The sequence below is a fragment of the Tenrec ecaudatus genome, chromosome 1, assembly GCF_050624435.1.
Source record: "Tenrec ecaudatus isolate mTenEca1 chromosome 1, mTenEca1.hap1, whole genome shotgun sequence".
Taxonomy (NCBI): domain Eukaryota; kingdom Metazoa; phylum Chordata; class Mammalia; order Afrosoricida; family Tenrecidae; genus Tenrec; species Tenrec ecaudatus.
Window position 1 is genome coordinate 159335491 of NC_134530.1, and position 23013 is coordinate 159358503.

At 39.0% G+C, this 23013-nt stretch overlaps 1 protein-coding gene and 1 pseudogene across 3 annotated transcripts in view; both read left to right on the forward strand.

The window, feature by feature from the left end:
* The window catches only part of LOC142429218 (nascent polypeptide-associated complex subunit alpha pseudogene), a 33929-nt pseudogene extending 33373 nt beyond the window's left edge, over positions 1-556 (forward strand).
* RPRD2 (regulation of nuclear pre-mRNA domain containing 2) overlaps positions 1-23013 on the forward strand; it is a 107083-nt gene that overhangs the window by 34752 nt on the left and 49318 nt on the right. For all 3 annotated transcript variants that reach the window (XM_075561207.1, XM_075561216.1, XM_075561223.1), the window contains exon 2: positions 15163-15292. In XM_075561207.1, the coding sequence (XP_075417322.1) occupies positions 15163-15292 (130 nt within the window). The remainder of the gene's footprint in view (positions 1-15162; positions 15293-23013) is intronic.

A 23013-nucleotide genomic window follows, 5' to 3' on the forward strand; every position in this document is an offset into this window, starting at 1 on the left:
GATAGTGATGAATCCGCGTCAGAACTCCAGGAACAGGATTCCATATGGACCGCCATACAGCAAACTGACCTGGTGGCAGCCGCTGAAACCAACGAGGAACTAGTCGAAAAGCAAAGCAGTCAGTGAAAAGAAGGCATACAAGGCTGTGTCCAGACTGGGTCTTGGGCAAGTCATAGGGATTACTAGAGCCACTGTCCGGAAATCTAAGAATACCCTCCTTGTCATCACAAAGCCAGATGGCTACAAGAGTCCTGCGTCAGACACTTGCATTGTTTTGGGAGAAGCCAAGATGGAGGATTTATCTCAGCAAGCACAGCTGCTGAGAAGTTCAAAGTTCAAGATGAGGCGGTCTTGGACATTCAAGAAAACACAAACTCCAATTGTATAAGAGGAGAGTGAGGAAGAAGAGATTGATGAAATGGGTGTCAAAATTAAGGACATAGAACTGGTTATGTCACAAGCAAATGTATCGAGACCAAAGCCAGTTGGAGCCCTGAAGAACAACAGTAATGATGTTGTAAATGCTAGTATGGAATTAACAATGTATCTACCTTAAAACAGCTATTTGAATAAGTGACTATTTGAATTACAGTTCTGAGATATTTAAAATTTCATCAATTTTAAATATGTTATTTATAAATATATTCTTACTGAAAATAATCCAATAATTTTGAATGCTTTTAAGGCTTTCCTCACTCCAGTCATAAACACAATCTCAACTTTGTGTATATGCACACAGTGTTTCTTCTCTAATTATTGTGGTTTGGGTGAATGTTCTTTTATACATTTAGGCTTTCATTTTATGTACGTGTGGGATATCGATCTAACTTGATACATTTTTAAATGGGTGTCCCAACACCATGCATTTAGCTAGTTGTACTAAAACACTTTTGCAGCTTTGCTTGTTGGTCTGTAATATTCCTTCTAGTAATGTCTTTGGCTTTGGTCTTAGGGTAATACTGATCTTGTAGAATGAGTTGGGAAGTATTCTGCCACTCTTGTGTTTTGGAAGAAGTTGAGAAGGACTGTTGCTTATTTATTTTCTTTTTCTAAGTAATATTTTAATGTATTTCTGGTGAAGCACAGAAATTAAGTTTCTATTTAACAATTTCTACATAATTGGTTTAATTATATTGGTCAAAGTTTTCATTGTGTTAACTTTTCCATTATTTCTGTTTAGATTGTTGATTTTAGTAATTTAGTTCTGCACCATTACTGGTTTCATTAGTGATTTTTCAAAGGAGCACAGTACTCAAGGGTAATAATTGTTAATTTTAAAAAATCATTTTATTGGGTACTTGTACCACTCTTATCACAATCCATACATCCATCCATTGTGTCAAACACATTTGTTGCCATCATCATTCTCAAAATTGCTTTCTACTTGAACCCTTGGTATCAGCTCCTCATTCCCCCCTCCTCCCATCCCCACCATAAACCCTTGATAATTTATAAATTATTATTTATTTGTCATGTCTTACACTGTCCAACATCTCCCTTCACCCACTTTTCTGTTTCTGTTCCCCCAGAACAGATCCTTGTAATGGCTTCCCCCTTTCTACCCTACCTTCCTTCTACCCTCCCGGTATTGCCACTCTCACCACTGATCCTGAAGGAATCATCTGCCCTGGATTCCCTGTGTTTCCAGTTCCTATCTGTAACAGTGTACATCCTCTGGTCTAGCTGGATTTGTAAGGTAGAATTGGGATCATGATAGTGGGGGGGAGGAAGCATGTAAGAACTAGAGGAAAGTTGTATGTTTCATCAGTGCTACACTGCACCCTGACTGACTTGTCTCCTCCCCGTGACCCTTCTTTAAGGGGATGTCCAGTTGCCTCCAGGTGAGCTTTGGGTCTGCACTCTGCACTCCCCTCATTCACAACGATATGATTTTTTTTTTGTTCTTTGATGCCTGATACCTGATCCCTTTGACACCTCGTGATCACACAGGCTGGTGTGCTTCATCCATGTGGGCTTTGTTGCCCCTGAGCTAGGTGGCTGCTGGGTTGTTTTCAAGCCTTTAAGACCCCAGATACTCTCTTCTGATAGCCGGGCATCATCAGCTTTCTTTACCACATTTGCTTATGTACCCACTATGTCTTCGGCGATCTATCATGTAGGGAAGGTGTGTTTAATAGAACAAAATGTTCTTGCATTGAGGGAGTACTTGAGTAGAGACCCAATGTCCACCTGCTACCTTAATGCTAAGCCTATAAATATGTGCACATAGAGCTATTTCCCCGTCATCATATGTAAACATATTTACACATGTACATGCCTGTATTTAGACTTCTGTCAATGCCCTTACCCTGGTCACTTTCTAGAAAGTGACTTCCATCCTGTCTACTCATCCCTGGTAACCATAAAAATAAAAAAAAAGTTACTTTCAGTGTTATCTTATTTTTAACTGTTTTTAAAAGTGGTCAGATACAAAATTCATCCTAGTGTGATTAAGAATCACCCATATTATAGGATTTATCGTGAACCTATTGTTACATAGTACCCCATTGTATGTACATGCCATATTTTATTTATTCGTCCACTTATAGATACTTAGAATGTTTCCCTTTTTTGTTATCATAAATAATACTGTGCATGTTTGTATGTTATGACTCTTCTCCAGGATATATAGCTAGAGGTGACCAGATTTTAACAGTGGTAAAGCAGGACACCGTTGATAAAACTCATATCCTGGCAAAATAGCCACATGGCAGATGAAAACCGTATACCCTAGCTTGTCGTGCATTCTTTCCAAAAATCAGAACTTTTTTTTTTAATCTGGACTTTTAAAAAACGCCACAGGACACAGGAAAAATTGTTAAAAATCAGGACTGTCCCATCAAAAGCGGGACGTCTGGTTACCTTATTAGAAATGGAATTGCTGGATTGTCTGGTATTTGTATTTCTAGCTTTTTGAGGAAGTTCCATACAATTTGATTTGTATCTCCTTACTGGCGAATGAAGGAGCCCTGATGGCCCAGTGGTTCCGCGCTGGCCTGCTACTGAGAAGTTGCCACTGCGTGGGAGTGAGATGTGGCAGCCTGCTTTGATCGAGACTTACAGTCTTGGCAACCCTGTAAGGTAGTTTTGTTCTGCCCTGTAGGGTCACTGAGTTGGGATAAACTTTTTGTTAGTGGGTTTGGTTTGGGTTTTAATGGCTAATAATCACAAGCATCTCTTCATGTATTTGTTATCTGACTGTTTTCTTTGGTGAAAGTGTTCATGTCCTTTATCCATTTCTTGTTGGATTGTTTATTTTGTTGTTGTAGAGTTGAAAATTTATTTCAGAAACTAGACACTTGTTTGATGTTGCCAAAAATTTTTTCCCAGTTCTTGGTTTACTCTTTTGGTAAAGTTTTTCAGCAAGCATAAATATTTCATTTTGGGGGTATTCCTTGTTATTTTCCCTGGTGCCTTTTAAATTATGTTTGATAGTGTGTTTATGTTTTTCATAAATTAGGACTCCTATCTTTATTCTTATGTTGTCTTCCAATAATTTTGTAGTTTCAGGTTTTGCTTTTAGGTCTTTGCATTTTGAATTAATTGTTGTATATACTGTGTGGGGTATGGATCCCATTTCATTTTTATGCATGTCTTGTTTTGTCTCATTTGTTAATGAGACTTAACTATTTTTACTGAATGAACATTGACTTTGTCAAAGATCAGCTCTCCATAGCTGGATGGATTTACTTTTCGGTTCTTTTAAAAAACTTTTTGGTTCTAAATTCTATTCCATTGGTTTATCTGTTTATTGTTATACCAGAACCAAGTTGTTTTGGATTACTCTGTGACTGTATAGTACGTTCTGAAATAGGGAAGTGTGAGATTTTTTACTTTGTTCTTTTTAAATAAAACTCTAGCAATTTGAGATATCTTTCCTTTCCATAAAAAGTTTTTCCACTTTTTTAAAGAATATTCTTGAGCTTTGGATTGCATTATATCTATAGTTTACTTTGGATAGTGTTGACATTTTCTCAATGTTTTGTCTTCCAATCCATGAACATGGTTTATTTTCCCATTTATATAGTTCTCTTGTTTTCTTATAATAGTGTTTTGTAGTTAGTTTTCCGTATACAAGTGTCTTAGGTCATTGGTTAGATTTATTCTTAAATATTTAATGCTTTGGGAAGGAGCATTGTAAATAGCATTGTTTTCTTGATGTCCTTTTCAAGTGTTTCTTGTTAGTGTAGACCCTTGGCTCCCAAACTTATATGGGGAGGGGAGGAAAAGAAATTACTCAATGCCTCCCTGGCAATTAAAAACTTTTGTGCTATAGCTTATAAAATAGGGTAAAGTATAGACACCTACTTTCACAAACCCCTTTGGTTCATTCCAGACCCCCAGAGGATAGTACTGCCCACTTTGGAAAATACTGATATAGAGTCATTTAATTGATTTATGTCTGCTGATCTCTGCTATTCTGATGAATGCCTTCTATTCTGGTAGTTTTCTTATAGAATTTCTGGTTTTCTTTGAAGGTGCTTCAAAAATTTTATGGAAAAATGGAATTAAAGATGATAGAGAATTTCCACAAGATTTTTGAAATACCCTCATGTTATAAGGGTAATTCTGGTAACAATTCTGTTTTACTTATTCTTTTTGGGTTTCCTTTGACCATTTTTTCTACCTTCTTGACATAAAAACGTAATTCACTTATTTTTAAAAAAACACAGCTAATACCATTAATTGATTAAATTTATACTTCATTAAAATATAAAGTAGTACTTTGACTAGATTGCACAAGTTACAAAACAGGTATAAAACTCTATACCAATTTCACCAACAATATATGAAAAAAATTAGAAAGTTCTAGCATGCAAAATTGGGTAGGGTATCTAACAATATACTCTGAACTCATGCAAACAAACTCACTGCTATTAAGTCAATTATGATTCTCATTGGGCCCTACCGAACAGGGTAGAACTGTCCCTGTGAGTTTGTGAGACTGTTAACTGTTTGGGGGAGTAGAAAACCCAGTCTTTTCCCCTTGGAGTGGCTGGTGGTTTTGAACTGTTTATCTTCTGGATCACTGCCCAACTTGTAGCCACTGTGCCTCCAGGGCCCCTATACACTGAATTGAAAAAAACCCACCAAACTGCTGGCCATTGTGTCCACACCAACTCATAGGGATCCTAACTGCCCTGTGAGTTTCCGAGACTGTAACTTAAAAAAAAAAAATCATTTTATTAGGGACACATACAACTTTTATCACAATCCATACATACATCAATTGTTTAAAGCACATTTGCACATTCGTTGCCCTCATCATTCTCAAAACATTTGCTCTCCACCTAAGCCTCTGGCATCAGCTCCTCATTTTCCCCCTCCCTCTCTGCTCCCCCCTCCCTCATGAACTCTTGATAATTTATAAATAATTATTATTTTTTGTCATGTCCTACACTGTCTGACTTCTCCCTTCACCCACTTTTCTGTTGTCTGTCCTCTAGGGAGGGGGTTATATGTAGATCCCCCTTTCTCCCTCATCTTCCTCTTACCCTCCTATTATTGCTACTCTCATTATTGGTCCTGAGGGGTTTATCTGTCCTGGATTCCCTGTGTTTCCAGTTCTTATCTGTACCAGTGTACATCCTCTGGTCTAGCTGTATTTGTAAGGTAGAATTGGGATCATGATAGTGGGGGGAGGAAGCATGTAAGAACTAGAGGAAAGCTGTATGTTTCATTGTTGCTACACTGCACCCTGACTGGCTTACCTCCTCCCTGTGATCCTTCTGTAAGGGAATACAGTTGCCTACAGATGGGTTTTGAGTCTCCACTTGGCACTCCCCCTCATTCACAATTATATGATTTTTTTGTTCTTTGATGCCTAATACCTGATCCCTTCGGCACCTCGTGATCACAAAGGCTGATGTGTTTCTTCCATGTGGGCTTTGTTGCTTCTTCGCTAGATGGCCGCTTGTTTATCTTCAAGCCTTTAAGACTCAGATGTTATATCTTTTGATAGCCAGGCACCATTACCTTTCTTCACCACATTTGCTTATGCACTCGCTTTGTCTTCAGTAATCGTGTCAGGAAGGTGAGCATGATGGAATGCCAGTTAATAGAACAAAATGTTTTTGCATTGAGGGAGTACTTGAGTACAGGCCCAATGTCCATCTGCTACCTTAATACTAAACCTATAAATATATGCATATTGAGCTATTTCCCCATCATCATATATGAATATAGTTACATATGTACATACCTGTATTTAGACCTCTGTCAATGCCCTTTGCCTCCTAGTTCTTTCCAAGAGAGGGCTTTCTACTCACTTCATAGTCTCAGAAATTCACAGGGCAAATTCTATCCCGTCTTTTAGAGTCACTGTGAGTTGGCATTGACTCGATGGTAGTGAGTTTGGTTTTTGTTTTTATCAGTTGGAACTAGTGGTTTGAGTGAGTGAACTACCAAAGGTGCTGAGTATTCTTCCATATATAGTTATTTGTCACCTATATAGCTTTAATGATCTCTTAAGGACCAGGGCCACATGTCACATAATCATCAGGTCACTTTAGTTTCCTTTGGTTTTCCCTAGCTCTGTCACGCCGAGCGCGACGTTTTCATAACATTTAATTATAACATTTATTTTTTTTCCCACATTGATGGGTGTTTATTAGGAAAGCCAGAATCCCTGGCGTTGGGCTGTGATTCTCTGTGGGAGAAAGACGGGCTTTCTCCTCCCATCAAGATCTACTTTGTCTTGTAGGGTCGCTGGGAAGCAAGACTGAATCAATGGCAGTGGGTTTGGTTTCATTAGGGAAGTTAACAGGTCAGCATCATAAAAGATTAAGGGTACAGTGCTTGGTCCACAGCATTGCCTGCAGCCAAGTCTCTCTCAGGTCCTCAGCCTCTCAGTCACATGGTGCCTTGGTCTCTATCTCCAAGGGCCAGGAAGCCCACCGTGGCTCCGCTTCACAGTCTTAGTTTCTGTCTCATGGTCTCTTTGCCTCAGGGATCTCCACTGGGACCTCTTCTTCCTTGGCGGCCAGTCCTGGGACTTCTCCCTTTGCTTCTGAGCTGGCTTTCTTATACAGGAGGCAACCGCAACCAAACCAACTATCCCTCTATGAGTGTTTCACACTCGGTTTGCAGGGTCCCACCCGATAACTTAGTGGGAGTTATGGAGACAGGGATAGAAGAGCTATACTTAGAAAGTTCACTTCACCCCAGTATTTGTGTTTCACTCTGCCTCTCTGAGTATGCCCCCATCGCCCCTGTGGCAGACTGGTTAAACTCACTGCTGTTGAGTTCATCAATCCACACTCACGGTCGCCCCGTGGGTTACTGAATGAAATCGCTCCACGGGGCTTCCTTAGCTGTCACCTCTACGGCAGCAGATCCGCAGGCACGTTCTCCCCTGGAGTGGCCGGTGGTTCCTTACACGGATGGTTAAACCCCAGTACCCCCAAGGCACTTCTGACCCTTAGGGCAGAGTGAAACAGTCTCAAGTTCTAAGGCTATAAATCTGCATGGAAGCAGAGTCCCATGTCCATCTCCTGTGGACCGGCAGGTGGCTTCAAACCACCAACCTTTTGGTGAGCAGCCAAGTACTCAACCAGTTCGCCACCAGGCCTTCTTTCCCTCACAGTCACTTACTCTGGGTCACTGTTCACGGAGCACTCAGTTTGCTCAAATGCCATCTCTCTCTGTGGCAGGCAGCGCTTCCTGGTGGAGACTAAGTCGACCTCAGTCTCGGGCAGTGAGGTGTCCCTGTTGACCTGTCAGTCTCGACGGTCCAGTTCCTCTTGCCGGAACTGGCACAAGATGAGATTGGCTGATGACACAGAAGAGATACCTGCTGGGGGTCAGGGTGGGGTGGGGTGTGCTTGAGGACCCTTTTCTTCTAAAAGAATGCCTTGTCTTCCCTGGAAGATACCTTTCGGGGACATGATGCTGGAGCAGCTGTCGCTGGAGCGTGAGGGGAACGTTTGGATAGCCCAGCACACAGAAGACGGGAAAGCAGGAGAAGGAAGAAGGCGGCCGGTGGCATGCGGAAGCCTCTGCATTAACTCCCTGCTCGGCTTCCGGACGCTGGGAGGGCCTAGTTCCTCACTGTTTAGGCTGCGTTGAGTTGGCTTTTCTGGTCTTCATGGCTGAAGACATAGCTGGATCTTTTCCTGTGGGTAGAAAGTCCAGTGGATCCAGTGGTGGTGGAAGCATCTCCAGGTCTCTAGCTGCCATCAGTCTGGCTCCATGTGGCTTGTCAACAGGAAGGGGAAGCAGTCTATAACATTTATTATAAATCTGGAAGAATGTGACAATTTAGTTATATTTAAAAACATTGTAAATTGTATATATTTTAAATATATTTTGGTTGTAATATATTGATAACTATGAAAGTAAAGAATAAAAACAAAAAAATTTTTTTTTCCTGATGTTAAAAATTCAGGTATTATAGGGCTAGTCTTTCATGAGTTTGACCTTATTTGGTTTTCTTTGGATAGTAAGTAACCTGTAAGCTTATCCCCAAATTGGTGTTTGTCTGATGTTTTCTTATTATATATTTTGGGACAGAAATACCACGGAAGTGATGTGGTGTTTTGAATGTATGTATACATGTTAACATAATGATAATTAAAGGAACAGAATGTCAGTCTGTCCCGCTACTCATGATGTTCACTTTTAAGATGGTGTTTGTCAAGTTTCTCTACTTTAAAACAAGTGAGAATTTTGTGGGGAATTGTGACTATATAAGTATTTTGTTACTAATTTCATTTTTACTCACTGGTTTTATTTATTTAATTTTATTATGGCTTGAACAGTTTCTGTGGGTGGTAACAGGAAGTGAGAGAAGAGGGTTATAGGAACTCTTGCTGCCCAGGCAGCCCCACAATCTTAAACTGCTGCCCTTGGGAAAGTACTCACTAACTTTTGCATTCATTGATGATTGCTGCTTAAATCAGCTTTTACTATGATGGTTCCCAAATGCTGATTAAAAAAACAAACAAACAAACAAACAAACCAGTTTAATTAACATGTAATTCACATCATCGGGGCTGTGCAATTGTCACCACAATCAATTTTAGAACATTTTCTTCTTTTGCTCAGTGTTATTTGCTCCCTTGTTTCCCCTCAACATTTCCTTCCTTACCCCTCCAAACTAAAATCAAAACTCACTGCCATGGAGTCAATCCTGACTCATAGTGACCCTGTACAACAGGAAAGAAGGGCCCCTGTGGGTTTCTGAGACTGTAACTACAGGAGGAGAAAGCCCTTTGCCTGAGGAGCAGCAGGTGGGTTCAAGCTACTGACCTTGTGGCTAGCAGCCCAATAGCTAACCACTGTACCACCAGGGCTCCTGCAATGCCCCTACAAAACTATTAATCCAGTGACTGCCTCTGTAGATTTATCTATCCTGGATTTCATATACAAAAAAACAATCCAAAAAACGCCATAAAATAGAAGCAACAAACAAAAAACCTCAGTTGAAAAGAGCAGAAAATACTTAAATCTGGAACAAATGTAAAATGGGTCAAAAAGAAGGTCAAATGATAAAGTATTATAATTTGATCTTACTCTGCAATAATCCATTTTACAGTGCACCCTGCCTGCTGATTTTAAATTCCATCATTCCTTCTACATTTATTAGTGGCATTGGGTCATAAACCCACTTGATATCAAGTTTCATTCGACGCATAACAACACAGTAGAGCAGAAGAACCATAGTGTTTTCAATACTGTGTGTTAAATCACTTTCACTGAGTCAATTTTGATTCGTAATGACCCGTTGGGACAGAGTAGAACTTCCTTTTGGGTTTCCAAGGTTGTAAATATCTATGGGAACGGAAACTTCATCTTTCTTCCAGGAGCTGCTGACTCTCTGATTAGCAGCCTGGCATATAACCCTCCAGGGATTCTTATTGTGAATTTGGTGGGGGTTTAAATCAGATTGTTGTTTACATTCAACTACTTAAAAACCTTGCCAACTCTCCCAATGGCTTGTCCTGTCTTCCTCACTCCCCCCCCACCCCTTTTCCCTCTTGAAGAATGTTTTCTTCCCCCTCACCTAAGCTTAACACCTGTCTGTTCTACTGCTTTCCCTCTTCACTGTCCCTATCCCAGGGGACCATCACAGTCTGTTTCTTTTGATATGAAACCCTTTCTTTGAACTTTTTATAACAATAGTCTCAAACAATATTTGCCCATTTTTGTTTGGTTACCTTCACATAATATCCTCCAATTCCATCCATGTCATGATGTTTCATAATTCATTAATAATTTGTACTATTCCATTGTGTGTATGTACCAGTTTCTTTATCCATTCTTCCACTGATGGGCATGTAGGCTGTTTACGTCCTCTTGGTATTGCGAATGGTGCTGCAGTGAACATGGATGTGCATATGTCTGTTAGTGTTGGTGTTGATTTCTCTAGGGGTGTGTATGCCAAATTGCATCCCTGCTGGGTCATAATGGTATTTCTATGCCCAATTGCTTGAAGAAGTGCCATACCACTTTCCCTAGTGATTGGACTTTTTATAGTCCCATCAGCAGGGTATGAGGGTTATTATTTTACATTTCTCTCCAAAATTTGTTGTTTTCTGCTCTTTTGAACTTTGCTCTCAATTCTGGTGTGAGGTGGTACCTCATCATTGTTTTAATATGTATTTCTTGAATGGCTAATGATCTCTAACATTTCTTCCTATGTTTATTGACTGCCTGAATATTTTCTTTAGCACAGTGTTTATTCATGTGCTCTTCCCAGTTTAAAATTGGGCTATTTATCTATTCCTTTTTGAGGTGCTGATATTTTCTGTAGATTTTAGAGATTAGTCCCTTGTCACATATACCATTGCATTTTTTCCCCTCCGGTGCATGGGTTCTCTTTCTACTCTTTTGTGAAATCTTTTAATACATGTTCTCATTTTTAGGAAGTGTCACTCATCTAGTCTGTCTTCTGTATGTGTGTGTATGTGTTTTACTGGCATATAATCCATATATACAATTCAGTAGTTCAGTCACATCAAGAATTGTACAATCATTACCACAATCAACTTTAGAATATTTTTTCTTTTTTTTATGGTTAAATCTCTTTTAAAATGAGTTGTGTAATCACAATCAGTTCCAGTGCTTCCACCTCCCTCCCACATACATTGTGTGCACCCCTAACTCCCCTTACCTTTCCTGTCTCTTACTCTTCCTATCCCTACATCTCCTGTAGACCCCTTGTGACAGCTATTATCTCTCCATCTTCTCCTCATGTGCTCCCCAAACTGAAAAACCCAACAGAAACCATAAAATAACAAAAAATAAAGTGGTGAGGATAAAATACTAATAATATAAAGATAAAAATACAAAGAATGAGTAAGAAAGAAAAGATCATCATCAATATTTAAAAAGCCAGGGAAGAAATTTTTGTCATGAAACAAGCAAGAAATATTTGCACCTAGAACAAATTCAGATTGGATCAAGAAGAAAGTCAACCAGCCCAAGTATCAAGTTCGATCCATAATCAATATTACCATGATCTTTGTCTGATAGTAAAATTGTTCCATACCCTTGCATGTGGGCTAGAGGGGAGGGGATCTGCTAAAGGCAGGAAAACAAACTCATAGAAACAGAAAAGTAAAACATTTTCAGGCATCCCCCTGGGGTAGAAGGCGATTGCACTGGTGACATCATCTGTGTTTCCAGTGACACAGCACCGGGCACTGTCGGTGTGAGCAGGGTCTGCGGGTACAGTTCCACCTTGAGCCACAGCCTGAGTTGCTGCCGACACAGATCCATCGCCCATTCAGTTGAGCTCTGTAAGCAGGGGGACTGGATGCCAGGGGAAAACTTCCTGGATCAGTTCTTCCAAGTGCAGATCTTTCCCCAACATAGCAAAACCTGCCGTGTCACTGCGAGGTGGGTATTGAGGCTGTGTGTGGTTTTTATTATGTTCAGAAGTATATTTATGGGATGTATTAGAGCCTTGAAGTTTGTCGCTTTATCCTTCATTGATGATCTTTGTAGTTCTAAGGCTTGCATTTAGGTCTTCAGTTCATCTTGGGTTTATTTTTGTACATGGAATGAGGTCTGACTATCGTGTTTCGTCCTTCTACAAATGGAAACCCAGTTTTGCCAGCACTCTTTGTTGATGAGAATATCTCCCATTTATTGTGTTTTGATCTTTTGTCAAAAATTAACTCTCTGTAGGTAGATGGATTTAGTTCTGGGTTCTCTAGTCTGTTCCATTGGTGTAAGTATTTCTTGTATCAGTAGTAGGCTGTTTTAACTGTCCTATTTGAGTAGGATTTGAGATTGGGGTGTGAAGTCTCCTACTTTGTCTTCTTTAGTAGTGCTTTACTTATCACAATGTTTCATTTTTTTGTGTCTGCCCTTTCCTTATAATTGGTCATTAGTTTTTTCCGTCTCTTTAAAGAATGAATGTGAGGTCTGGATCGGAATTGCATTATAGTTATAGATCACTTTGCATTATATTGACATTTTCCCAAAGTTAAACCTTCCTATTTATTAATATGGTATAGTTTCCCATTTATGTAGGTCTATTTTGGTTTCTTGGCAACGTTTTGTTGTTTTCTTTGTACACATGTTTTGATTTTCTGGTTAGATTCATTCCTAAATATTTCATCTTTTGGATAGCTATTGCAAATGATATTGTTTTATTGATTTCCTTTGCGGAGCTCATTTTGTTAAGTATGCAGGACCCCAATTGATTTTTATATATTGATTTTGTACCCTGCCACGGTGCTGAGTCTTTCAATTGGTTCCAACAGTTTTCTATGTAAAGAACTATATCATCTGCAAATACAGTGAGGTTTCTTTCTTCTTTGCCAATGTGGGTGCCACTGTTTTGTTTCTTGTCTCATAGCTTTCCCTAAAACTTCCAGCACAGTGTTGAATTAAAAACCAAAGCTGAACTCACTACCATTGAGTCAGTGCTCTCAGTGACCCTGCTGAACAAGGTAGAACTCCTCTGTGAGTTTCCAAGGCTGTAACTCTGTACGGGAGTTGAATTAAGAGTGGTAGAGCATCTCTGTCTGGTTACTGTTCACAAGGAAAATGATTTCTGTTTCTCCCATTGACGTGATGTCGGCCATTCATTTTGCACATATGCCTTTTAAAATGCTACATATATGCTTTCTGTTCCTATTTTGTTAAGGATTTTTTATCAGGAATGGGTGCGTCAATTGATATAACCGTGCAGTTTTCCCCCTTTGTTTCATGTCGATCAGGGAGTACACTGATGGTCCCCCCAAAGTGTGTGTGTGTGTATAGTGTACTTTGAGATTCTATTGGTTAAAATTTTGTTGAGAATGTCTACATCTGTTCGTAGCGAATATTGACTTGTACATTTCTGTTCTGGTGATGTCTTTGCCTGGTTTGGGTATCAGGGTTAATGCTTGTTCCATTGCATTAAGTTGGGAATTTGCTCTCCTTTTTTATATTTTGGGATGTTTTTAGAACTGCTGTGAACTATTCTCTGAATGTTTGGTAGAATCCCCTGGGGAAGCTGCCTGCCCTTGGGGTGGAGGAAGGGGTGTGAGAGAGTGAGAGAGAGAGAGAAGAGAACTGACGCACATGCGCGCACACAGGCTTAATGAATAGAGCAATTTCTTCTTTTATCATAAGACCAGTTTCGTTTTGTGTTTACATCAGTTTGTACTATTTTATGTAGGTAGTGTTTCCAGAAAGTTGTCCATGTCTTCTATGTTTCCAGATTGGTTAGTAATAGTCCTTCATAGTATTGTTAGCTTTTAAACATTTCAATCCGTTCTTTTATGTATGTAAGTTTTTATGGAAGCCTGACTGCTGTTGAGTTCAAACTTCTGGCCTTTTTGCTAGCAGAAAGACTCCCCACCGCGTGCTCTCCACCACGGCCCTTTACGTACACATAGCTTGATCTTTCTTATATACAATTATGAGTTCATTGCAGTACCACCAATTCCAATCTAACTCAGCACAGTTTATTTTAGCATTCCTCATTTCCATGTAGGTGTGGAGGGTGGGAGATAGGGAGGGTGAGCGGGTTGAGGGAAACAATATATATGGGAAGGGGGAAGGAAACATGAGAACTAATGGTGATTACATAACTCATTAAAAAAGTTATTTGACCATGGGGGGGTGGTGCAGGAGTAAATATCTGAAATGAATTGTGGTAATGATTGTACAACTATTCTCGATGTGATTGAACTATTGAATTGTGTGATGTGGATTAAGTGCCAATAAAACGGTTGGGGGGGGGAACTAAGATCTTGATGAAATTGAAGAAAAAGAATAATGGAAGTTATAGGTTTTGGTCAGAGCGAAGAGATTTTAAAATTTACAAGGGATTGATTGGTTCATGGAAGTCACTGAATTTAGGATCAAGAAGCTCAGTGGCTAGAAAATGTAATGGATCATACAAACAAGATTGAGGTGTTCGGTATAGTAATGAAGTGTGGAAGTGTCTCTGCCCAAGATCTCAGAAATCTTAATTAAGCCAGGTCACATTTATCATTTTTGCAAAAATTTATCTTACCCCAAACAAACCTCACTGCCATGGAATTGATCCCCTGATAGCCACTCTGTAGGACAGAGTGAAACTGTCCTTGTGGGTATCCAAAACTGAATTTTTATGGGAGGGCAACGCCTCATGTCACTCCTCAGCTGGTGGGCTTGACCTTTCGTATAGCAGCCCAACATAAAAACGTAAAGCATAAAGACTTTCACCGGTGATCTGATGCCCTCACCTAGTGATGAAAGTAGCAGTGCGGCTTTCCTTCTTTGGAGCACCTGCGCCACACTGAGTAGTGGGATTGGTTGATGTGGAGAATCTACAGTAGTAATGGTGTTGGTTTTTATGCAGTGTTAAATAATTTGCTTAAGGTCACATTCTGATTAGATTTCCAAAGGCTAACTCCTTAGTTATTAGAATGATCAATGCATCTGTCTTCCCAAATGCTAGGTATAGCAGTTTTGTTTTATTTCACCTTCTCTAGAATTAAGGGACTTCCATAAAATAAAGTAGAACTCTGCTTGAGGAATCCTTGAGCAGAAAGAAACCTTTACAGCCATAGTTTTTAGGTATTACACTCAATAAATTAACCCATTAGTTAATTTGTGTATTTATTCAGCTCTCCATCCTAGACATGTAATAGTTGTTAGTTTAAGAACCTTATTTGGAATGAGTTGAATTAAGTTTAAACTTAGTTAATTTTTCGTACCATCTCTTATCATTTCTAGCTGCCTATCCTCATCGTCTGAATCTCTTCTATCTTGCCAACGATGTCATACAGAACTGTAAAAGGAAGAATGCAATCATATTTCGTGAGTCCTTTGCTGATGTACTTCCCGAAGCAGCTGCTCTAGTGAAGTAAGTAAATTCTTATCAACCTTTATGATCTTAAGGAGTAGACATTCATAATTTAATTAAAAATTTTATTAGCTTTACATGCCTTTGAAGGTTCAAGAATACTTTGCCCAAATGTTTGTTGGTATAGCTTCTTTTAAAACATCTTTTCTCCCTTGTTGAAAACTTTTATTTGTTTACTTATTCACCACTTCTTTTATCTTAGCTTGAGCCATGTATGTGTATCCCCTGATCATGCTTTCTGACTCTGCTTCTTTCAGACCATTGGTTCTGTCTTGTTTCCTTAACTCATTTTCTTTCTTCCTCCAGATCTTCTTTTCCTAAGTCTTGCCACCTCTATGAAATTTATCTAATAAAAGAAAAAGAAATACTAACCAACTTGACTTACTCCATGTTTGTGCTTCTTAGCATAGTCTATACCCACCATTTTTAAGAGTGAATTCCATGAACACTAGTTTTGTGAAAAGGGTAAAGAACGAAGGGTTCCCTACTCAAGTTTAGTTTGGAGAATAATGCACATTACATATTCTCTAAGGTTGCATACCTGCTGCCATTCAGTCAATTCCAACTCATAGATACAGTATCCAACTATAAGATACAGTAGAACTGTTCCACAGTTTCCAACCTGGAATCTTTATGGACACAGACTGCCACATCCATCTTTCTCCTGAAGAGCAGCTGGTAGTTTTGAACCAGTAAACTTTGGGGTAACCATGTGAGGATGTATGGTGCACTTTAATGCCAGTAGTCCTCTTTCTTTCTTTTGGGGTCTTTGCAATACAGATAGATCCCACTCTTTGAAGGCCTGTTAAAACCAACCCCATATTGGGGGAAATTATGGTGTATAGAGTAAAAATTTATGCTTTATCTTATACCTGTCCTGTATTACATAGTGTTTCATCTAGATGTGTGTGTACACATGGTGGCTACGAGGAAGCTTTTAAAAGTGTATGGGGAAATTACATTACCTTTCAATTTTTCAAGTCCATTTTCCCATATATCGTATATACTTGTGTATAAGCCGAGTTTTTCCAGCACATTTTTAATGCAGTTTTTGTGGTAAAATTAGGTGCCTAAGCTAATAATTGGGTCGGCTTATCCTTAAGTATATACGTGCTTTTTGGAGTCCCTTGTGTGTATGTGGTATTCGTGTGTATAAGTTAAAAAATAATTGCTGCCAGAATCCCAGTTTATACATGCAATGTTCAAACGTGTCTTTGCAAACAGTAGGTGAATGCAGACAAATCTTTCAATAGTAACACTTGTCATAGCCTCTGGGTGCCTGGAAAAAATAAAGGGAGTATTTTTGCGTAATGGATAAAAACAATTTTGAGATAGCAAATTTTTAACAAATGCAATTGGACATCTCCCTAAACCATTGAAGCTTTGTAACAAGTTTACAGGAATGCTAGCCTACATAGAAGAACAATTTTTAGATGAATCAAGCATTAAGGAAGGTCAGGAAGATCTCAAAGTTGAACTTAGAAAAGAGAAGACTATCAAGCTCAACAAATGAAGAAACTGGCTGAAGTTCAGAAATTGGTGGAGGAAGACCATAAAATTACCACTGATCTGTGATAGCTACGGAATTTGGGAGCTCACATGGCTTTGGCATTTACCACCTTCAGTGAACACCTTGGACTCAGCAAGCGTTCGACTGGATGGCTGTTAAGTGTTGAATGAAGCTCAGCTAGATTAAAGAGCTGACTTTTCTATTAGTCTTTTAATCTTGAGAAAAATTGATGTTGATGAAGACTATTTCATAGAATGGATTATAACTGGAGATGAGTCTTGGCTTACCAATCTGATCCAGAGAGCAAGATCCCATGCTGGACAAGTTCAACTCAAAGCAGAGAAGCGAGCTCAAAAGGTTATAGCCACTCTTTTGAATTCCAAAGTGGTGGCCTTTTTTTTCCTTTCAATTTATTGGGGGCTTGTACAACTCTTATCACAATCCATACATACATCCATTGTGTCAAGCCATTGTCCTTCTCAAACATTTGCTTTCTACTGAGCCCCTGGTATCAGCTTCTCATTTTTCCCCTCCCTCCCCGCTCCCTACTCCCACATGAACCCTTGATAATTTATTATTATTTTGTCATATCTTACACTGTCCACTGTCTCCCTTCACCCACTCTTCTGTTGTCCGTCCCCCCAGCGAGGAGGTTTTATATAGATTCTTGTAATCGGTTCCCCCTTTCCACCTCACCCTCCCTCCATCCTCTCTGTATCACCACTCTCACCACTGGTCCTGAAGGGATCATCTGCCCTGGATTCCCTGTGGTTCCAGTTCCTATCTGTACCAGTGTACATCCTCTGGTTTAGCCAGACTTGTAAGGTAGAATTGGGATCATGATAGGGGTTGTGTGTGAGGGGGAGAGGAAGCATTTAGGAACTAGAAGAAAGTTGTATGTTTCATCATTGCTATGCTACACCTTGACTGGCTCGCCTCCTCCTAGTGACCCTTTTGTAAGGGGATGTCCAGTTACTTACAGATGGGTCTTGGGTCACCAATCTGCGCTCCCCGCACATTCACAATGATTAGATTTTTTTGCTTTTTGATACCTGATCCCTTCGACACCTCATGATCGCACAGGCTGGTGTGCTTCTTCTATGTGGGCTTTGTTGCTTCTCAGCTAGATGGCCGCTTGCTTGCCTTACAAAATGGTAATCTTGATAGATTTTCTTGGAAGGACATACAGGGGGTTATTTGGAAGAAATATTAAGAAAATTGAAACTACATTGATGAGAAAAAGGCTAAGCAAAGTTGAACTTAGGACACACAGGTATAGACAAACACACACACAAACAATGCAGCTGCTCATTCTTCGAGGATCGGATGGGCTGTCGTATGAGGATTTATTTGAGGACTCCTTATCTACCCAGTAGCCCCAATCTTGCCCAGTCAGAGAGCTGTTTGTTCCCCAAAGTAAAAAAACAAACAAACACTGAAAAGGGACACAGTTTATATCCCTGAAAGTAGAAACTCATAGAGATTTGGATACTTATGTTCACTGCAGCACTATTTACAATTGCCAAAACATGGGAACAAGCTAAATGCCTATCAACAGATAAATGAACAAACAAAATGTGAGACATACGTACAATAAAATACTGCTCAGATGTGGGATAAATGAATCTGATATATGCTACAGCATGGATGGAGCTTGAAGACATTTTGTGGAGTGAAGTAAGTCAGTCACAAAGGAAAATAGTGTATGATATCACTTATATTAAAAAACAAAAATTGTGGATATATAGAAATCAGAATTTATTAGTAGTTACCAGGGGTGGGGTTAGGAGGACAGGGAGAGATGGAGGTAATAAAAGTGGGAGATTAAAGATGATGGAAAAAATTCTATCAACTTAGGGTAAGGTTTTGTACACCTGTAACAAACTGAGATGACAATAGTCATTTTTACAGTAACAGCAAAAGAGTAGGTGCAAAGTTACACGTGTACAACTAGAAACCTCGTGGGATTGGATGCCTTGTTTGGGTCATAGGTTCATGTAACATCCCAGTTAAGGGTCTTCATAACCTATTTGGTACTTTTCTCTTCTGTCTCCTAATTGATTGTGTTGGGACTGTGATCTTAAAAACTTGCAGGTAGCCGTCCCAGGCTCAGTAAGTGGTACCTATTCACCCGGAAAACCAGAGTGAAGAATCCGGACTAGAAGGATATATGGGATGTGTGGCTGATTGTCCTGAATGGTGCTGATTACTGTAACAAGCATTTGAGCAAAGATTCCTTAGAAGTAGCTTGATCAAAAGGGGGAAATTCAGAAGAAAACTTCAAATTCTTTCTGACTTTGGACTCTTTCGAAACCTTGAACAGTGGACAAATTCCTGAAATACTGCCCTGAAATAATTTTAAAATCTTAACCCCCAAGTATACCCAGAATAAAATCTAACAATAAACAAACAGAACACCCTCAAACTCAATGCTTTTGAGTCATTGCTGACTCATAGTAAACCTATAGGGCAGGGTAGAGCTGCCACTGTGGGTTTCCGAGACTCTCGTTACAGGAGTAGAAAGCCCTGTCTTTTCTCCCTTGAAAGGCTGGTGGTTTCAAACTGCCAACTTTGCGGATCTCAGCCCAACTCATCAGCACTTTGTGACCAGGCCTCCTGCAAAAGCTAATAGTGAAAAAGATCTTAGATTAGCTTGTTTAAAAAAAATCATCTGGAACATTATGTTCTTTCAAGAACTATGGTGTCACAATGAAAATACTCCCTGAAGAGATTAGATGGTCAGTGAGTTTTTATGAGGAACAACTCAGAAAAGGCAGTGAAAATGGTTTTATATCACAAAGAATGTAATCAGTATAACTAAATTAATTGTACATGTGGAAACTGTCGAATGGGTGCTTATTTTGCTGTCAGTAGTCTCAACAAAATAAATAAAATTTAAGGAGAGAATCACAATATCTGTAATTTTCTATTCTTAAAACTTTGGAAATTAAAAGAGATGTGATAAATAAATACATCATTTGAATAATCATGAAAGTTAAATCTTCAATTTTTTAACACTTCCTCAACTTAATATATTTACTTATTGACAGTGGTTATTGACAGTAACACCTAAATGATCCTTGTTCCTTCTTTTGAATTATTAAAGTGTCTCCTATTATTGAAGTGCCTCCTCAGGAATAATTAAAGATAAAACTGTGGTCTTATATGAGTATATTAAGCAATAGAGATTTATGTACATGTCAGAAGCACATATAATAATTACAGCAATGAGAGCAACACAGAGTCTTGTTGCTGCAATTGGGTAAGTGTTGGAGGATTAACCACCAGATCAGTGCTGCAAACTCACCGGCCACTCCACAGGAAAAAGATGAGGCTGTCGGCTTCCAAAAAGATTTACAGACCCACAGCAGATCATCCCATGTAAGATCACCATGACTCACAGTCAGCTCATTGAGAGTGGGGTTAACATCTGTTTAACATTCACAGTTGACTAGATAGTGTACAAAACACTTTGTGCTTTAGGTCAGTTAATTCTGGAACGACTTTCTAAAATGTTGACCTATGTCCTGTTGACTGTGCAAAGACATTTGACTGTATGGATCAAAGCCAACTGTGAGACTAGGAATTCCAGAACACTTCTATGCATACAGAACCTATACATACATAGATGAAGAAGCAGTAAAGGGGATTATTTTAAAGGGATTATTAATAATTTAAAATAAAGAAGGGTGTACATCAGAAGATAATGTCACACTTTCATCATATTGAGTAATCTGAATGCTGAATAAATAATCTGAGAAACTGGGCTGTGTAAAGAAGAAGATGGCATCAGAATTGGAGGAAGGCTCATGAACAATTTGAGACAACCTTGCTTGATGAAAAAGGACTTATACAGCAGTATAGAGAAAAATTGGAGACTATAATGTTCAGTATGAATCACACCTTAATGTGAAGACAGCAAATAACCTCATAATTAGATCAATAAATAATAAGATAAACGGAGAAGATATTTAAATTGTCAAGCATTTAATTTTACTTGGATCAACAATAAAAATTCTTGAAAGTAGCCAAGAAATCACTTGATGTCTTACATTGAGCAAATTTGCTGCAAATGACCTGTCCCTTGAGGACAAGGGTGTGCCTGACCCTAAAACTGATATTTTCTTTCTTTCTCTTAAAAAAAAAATTATTGGGGGCTCTCACAATCCATACATCCATCCATTGTGTCAAGCATATTTGTATATTTGTTGCCATCATCATTTTCTAAACATTTTCTTTCTACTTGAGCCCTTAGTATCAGCTTCTGATTTTCTCCTCACCTCTCTCTCCCTAATGAACCCTTGATAATTTATAAATTATTATTATTATTTTTTCATGTCTTACACTAACCGATGTGTCCCTTTACCCACTTTTCCGTTTTCTATCCCCCTGGGAGGGGGTTATATGTAGATCCTTGTGATCAGTTCCCCCTTTCTCCCTCTACCTTGCTTTTTACTCTCCTGGTATCTCTATTCTCATTATTGGTCCTGAGGGGTTTATCTGTCCCGGATTCCCTGTGTTGCAAGCTCTTATCTGTACCTGTGTACATGGTCTGGTCTAGCCGATTTGTAAGGTAGAATTGGGGTCCTAGTGGGGGAGGTGGGTATTAAAGAACTAGAGGAAAGTTGTATGTTTCGTCAGTGCTATGCTGCACACTGACTCATCTCTTCCTTGTGACCCTTCTGAGAGGGGATGTCTAATTGTCTACAGATGGGTTTTGGGTCTCCACTCCGCCAACTATGGTATTTTTAATCACTGTATGCATGTGAAACCAGGACAGTGAATAAGAGGGGGGGAAAGTTGATGCATTTGAATTTTGATGTTGGTGAAGAATATTGACTATACCATGAACTGCTAGAAATATGAACAATTTTTCTTTGGAAGATGTACAGCTGAAGGCTCTGTAAAGATGAGGGTGGTAACACTTTGTCTCCTGTACTTTGGCCATGTTATTGGGAAGGACCAGTCTCTGGGGTACATGGTACCTGGTAGGTAGTGTAGAGGATTATAGAAAAGGAAGAGGGCCTTCAATGAGATGGAGTGACACAGAGGCTGCATCAATGGGCTCACACATATAAATGATTATGAGGATTGTGCAGGAGCAGTGTTTTGTCCTGTTGTGCATAGGGTCACTATGAGTCTAAGAAGACTTTTGATGGTACCTGACAACCACAACATTACTACCCATATTTTATAGAAAAAGTAAATTTTAGAGTAAATTAGGTAGCTTGCTTTACTTAAGTTCTCACATGTACTTGGCACGTAGACAGTGTTTCTACCCAATGTTGTTTGGACCACAAAACCTGAGTTCTTTGCCATTCAACTGCAAGTTCAATTCCGACTCCTAGTGACTCACATTATCCTTGTGTGTTTCTGAGGCTGTTAATCTTGACTGAAACAGAAAGCTTCATCTCTCTTGTGGAGTAGCTGATGGGTTTGAACTAATGACCTTTTTTTAAGGTTTGCAACCCAAAGTTTAATCCCACTGTACCAGTGAGGTTCATAATACCACTTTAGTCTAATGCTTCTTAGGGCTTTCAATTTCATGACCTAGGACAACTTTTTTTTTTTTTTTTTTAGTTTTATAAGAATATTTTTATATGCAACTACTTTGTATTACACCCATTTGCAGGGGAAAAATGAGAATGACATAAATGAAGTACATTTTATAAGTTAAAATTTTGCAGCCACCATGTCAATCCATCCTCTTGATGGTCTTGCTCTCTTTCACTGCCCCTCTTCTTTACCTAGCATGATGTCCTTCTCCAGGGACTGGTCTCTCCTGATAATATATATAAAGTATGTGACACAGAGTCTTCCCATCCTTGCTTCTAAGGAGCATTCTAGATGTATTTCTAGCAAGACAGATTTGTTTGTTCTTTTGTCAGTTCATGATACTTTCAATTTTCTTCACCAGCATCATAATATTAGGAATGTATTTACATTGGATTATTTGTATTAGGAATGTAAAAGATGAACATTGTCACAGATGTTGCCAACTATAAGATGATGATAATCTGAACAACTTTATGAAAATAAATTGGGAGAGTTAGACAAATGTGTAAGTTTCAAAAATTTAAGCAATGTAAAGTAGATCAATGAAAAAATTACACTATAACATTCAAGAAGTTTAATCAGGAATCAGAAATGTTCTCATAAAAAAATCTGTTGTGTGGATGCTTTACCAGAAGATTCACCAAATATTGAAATA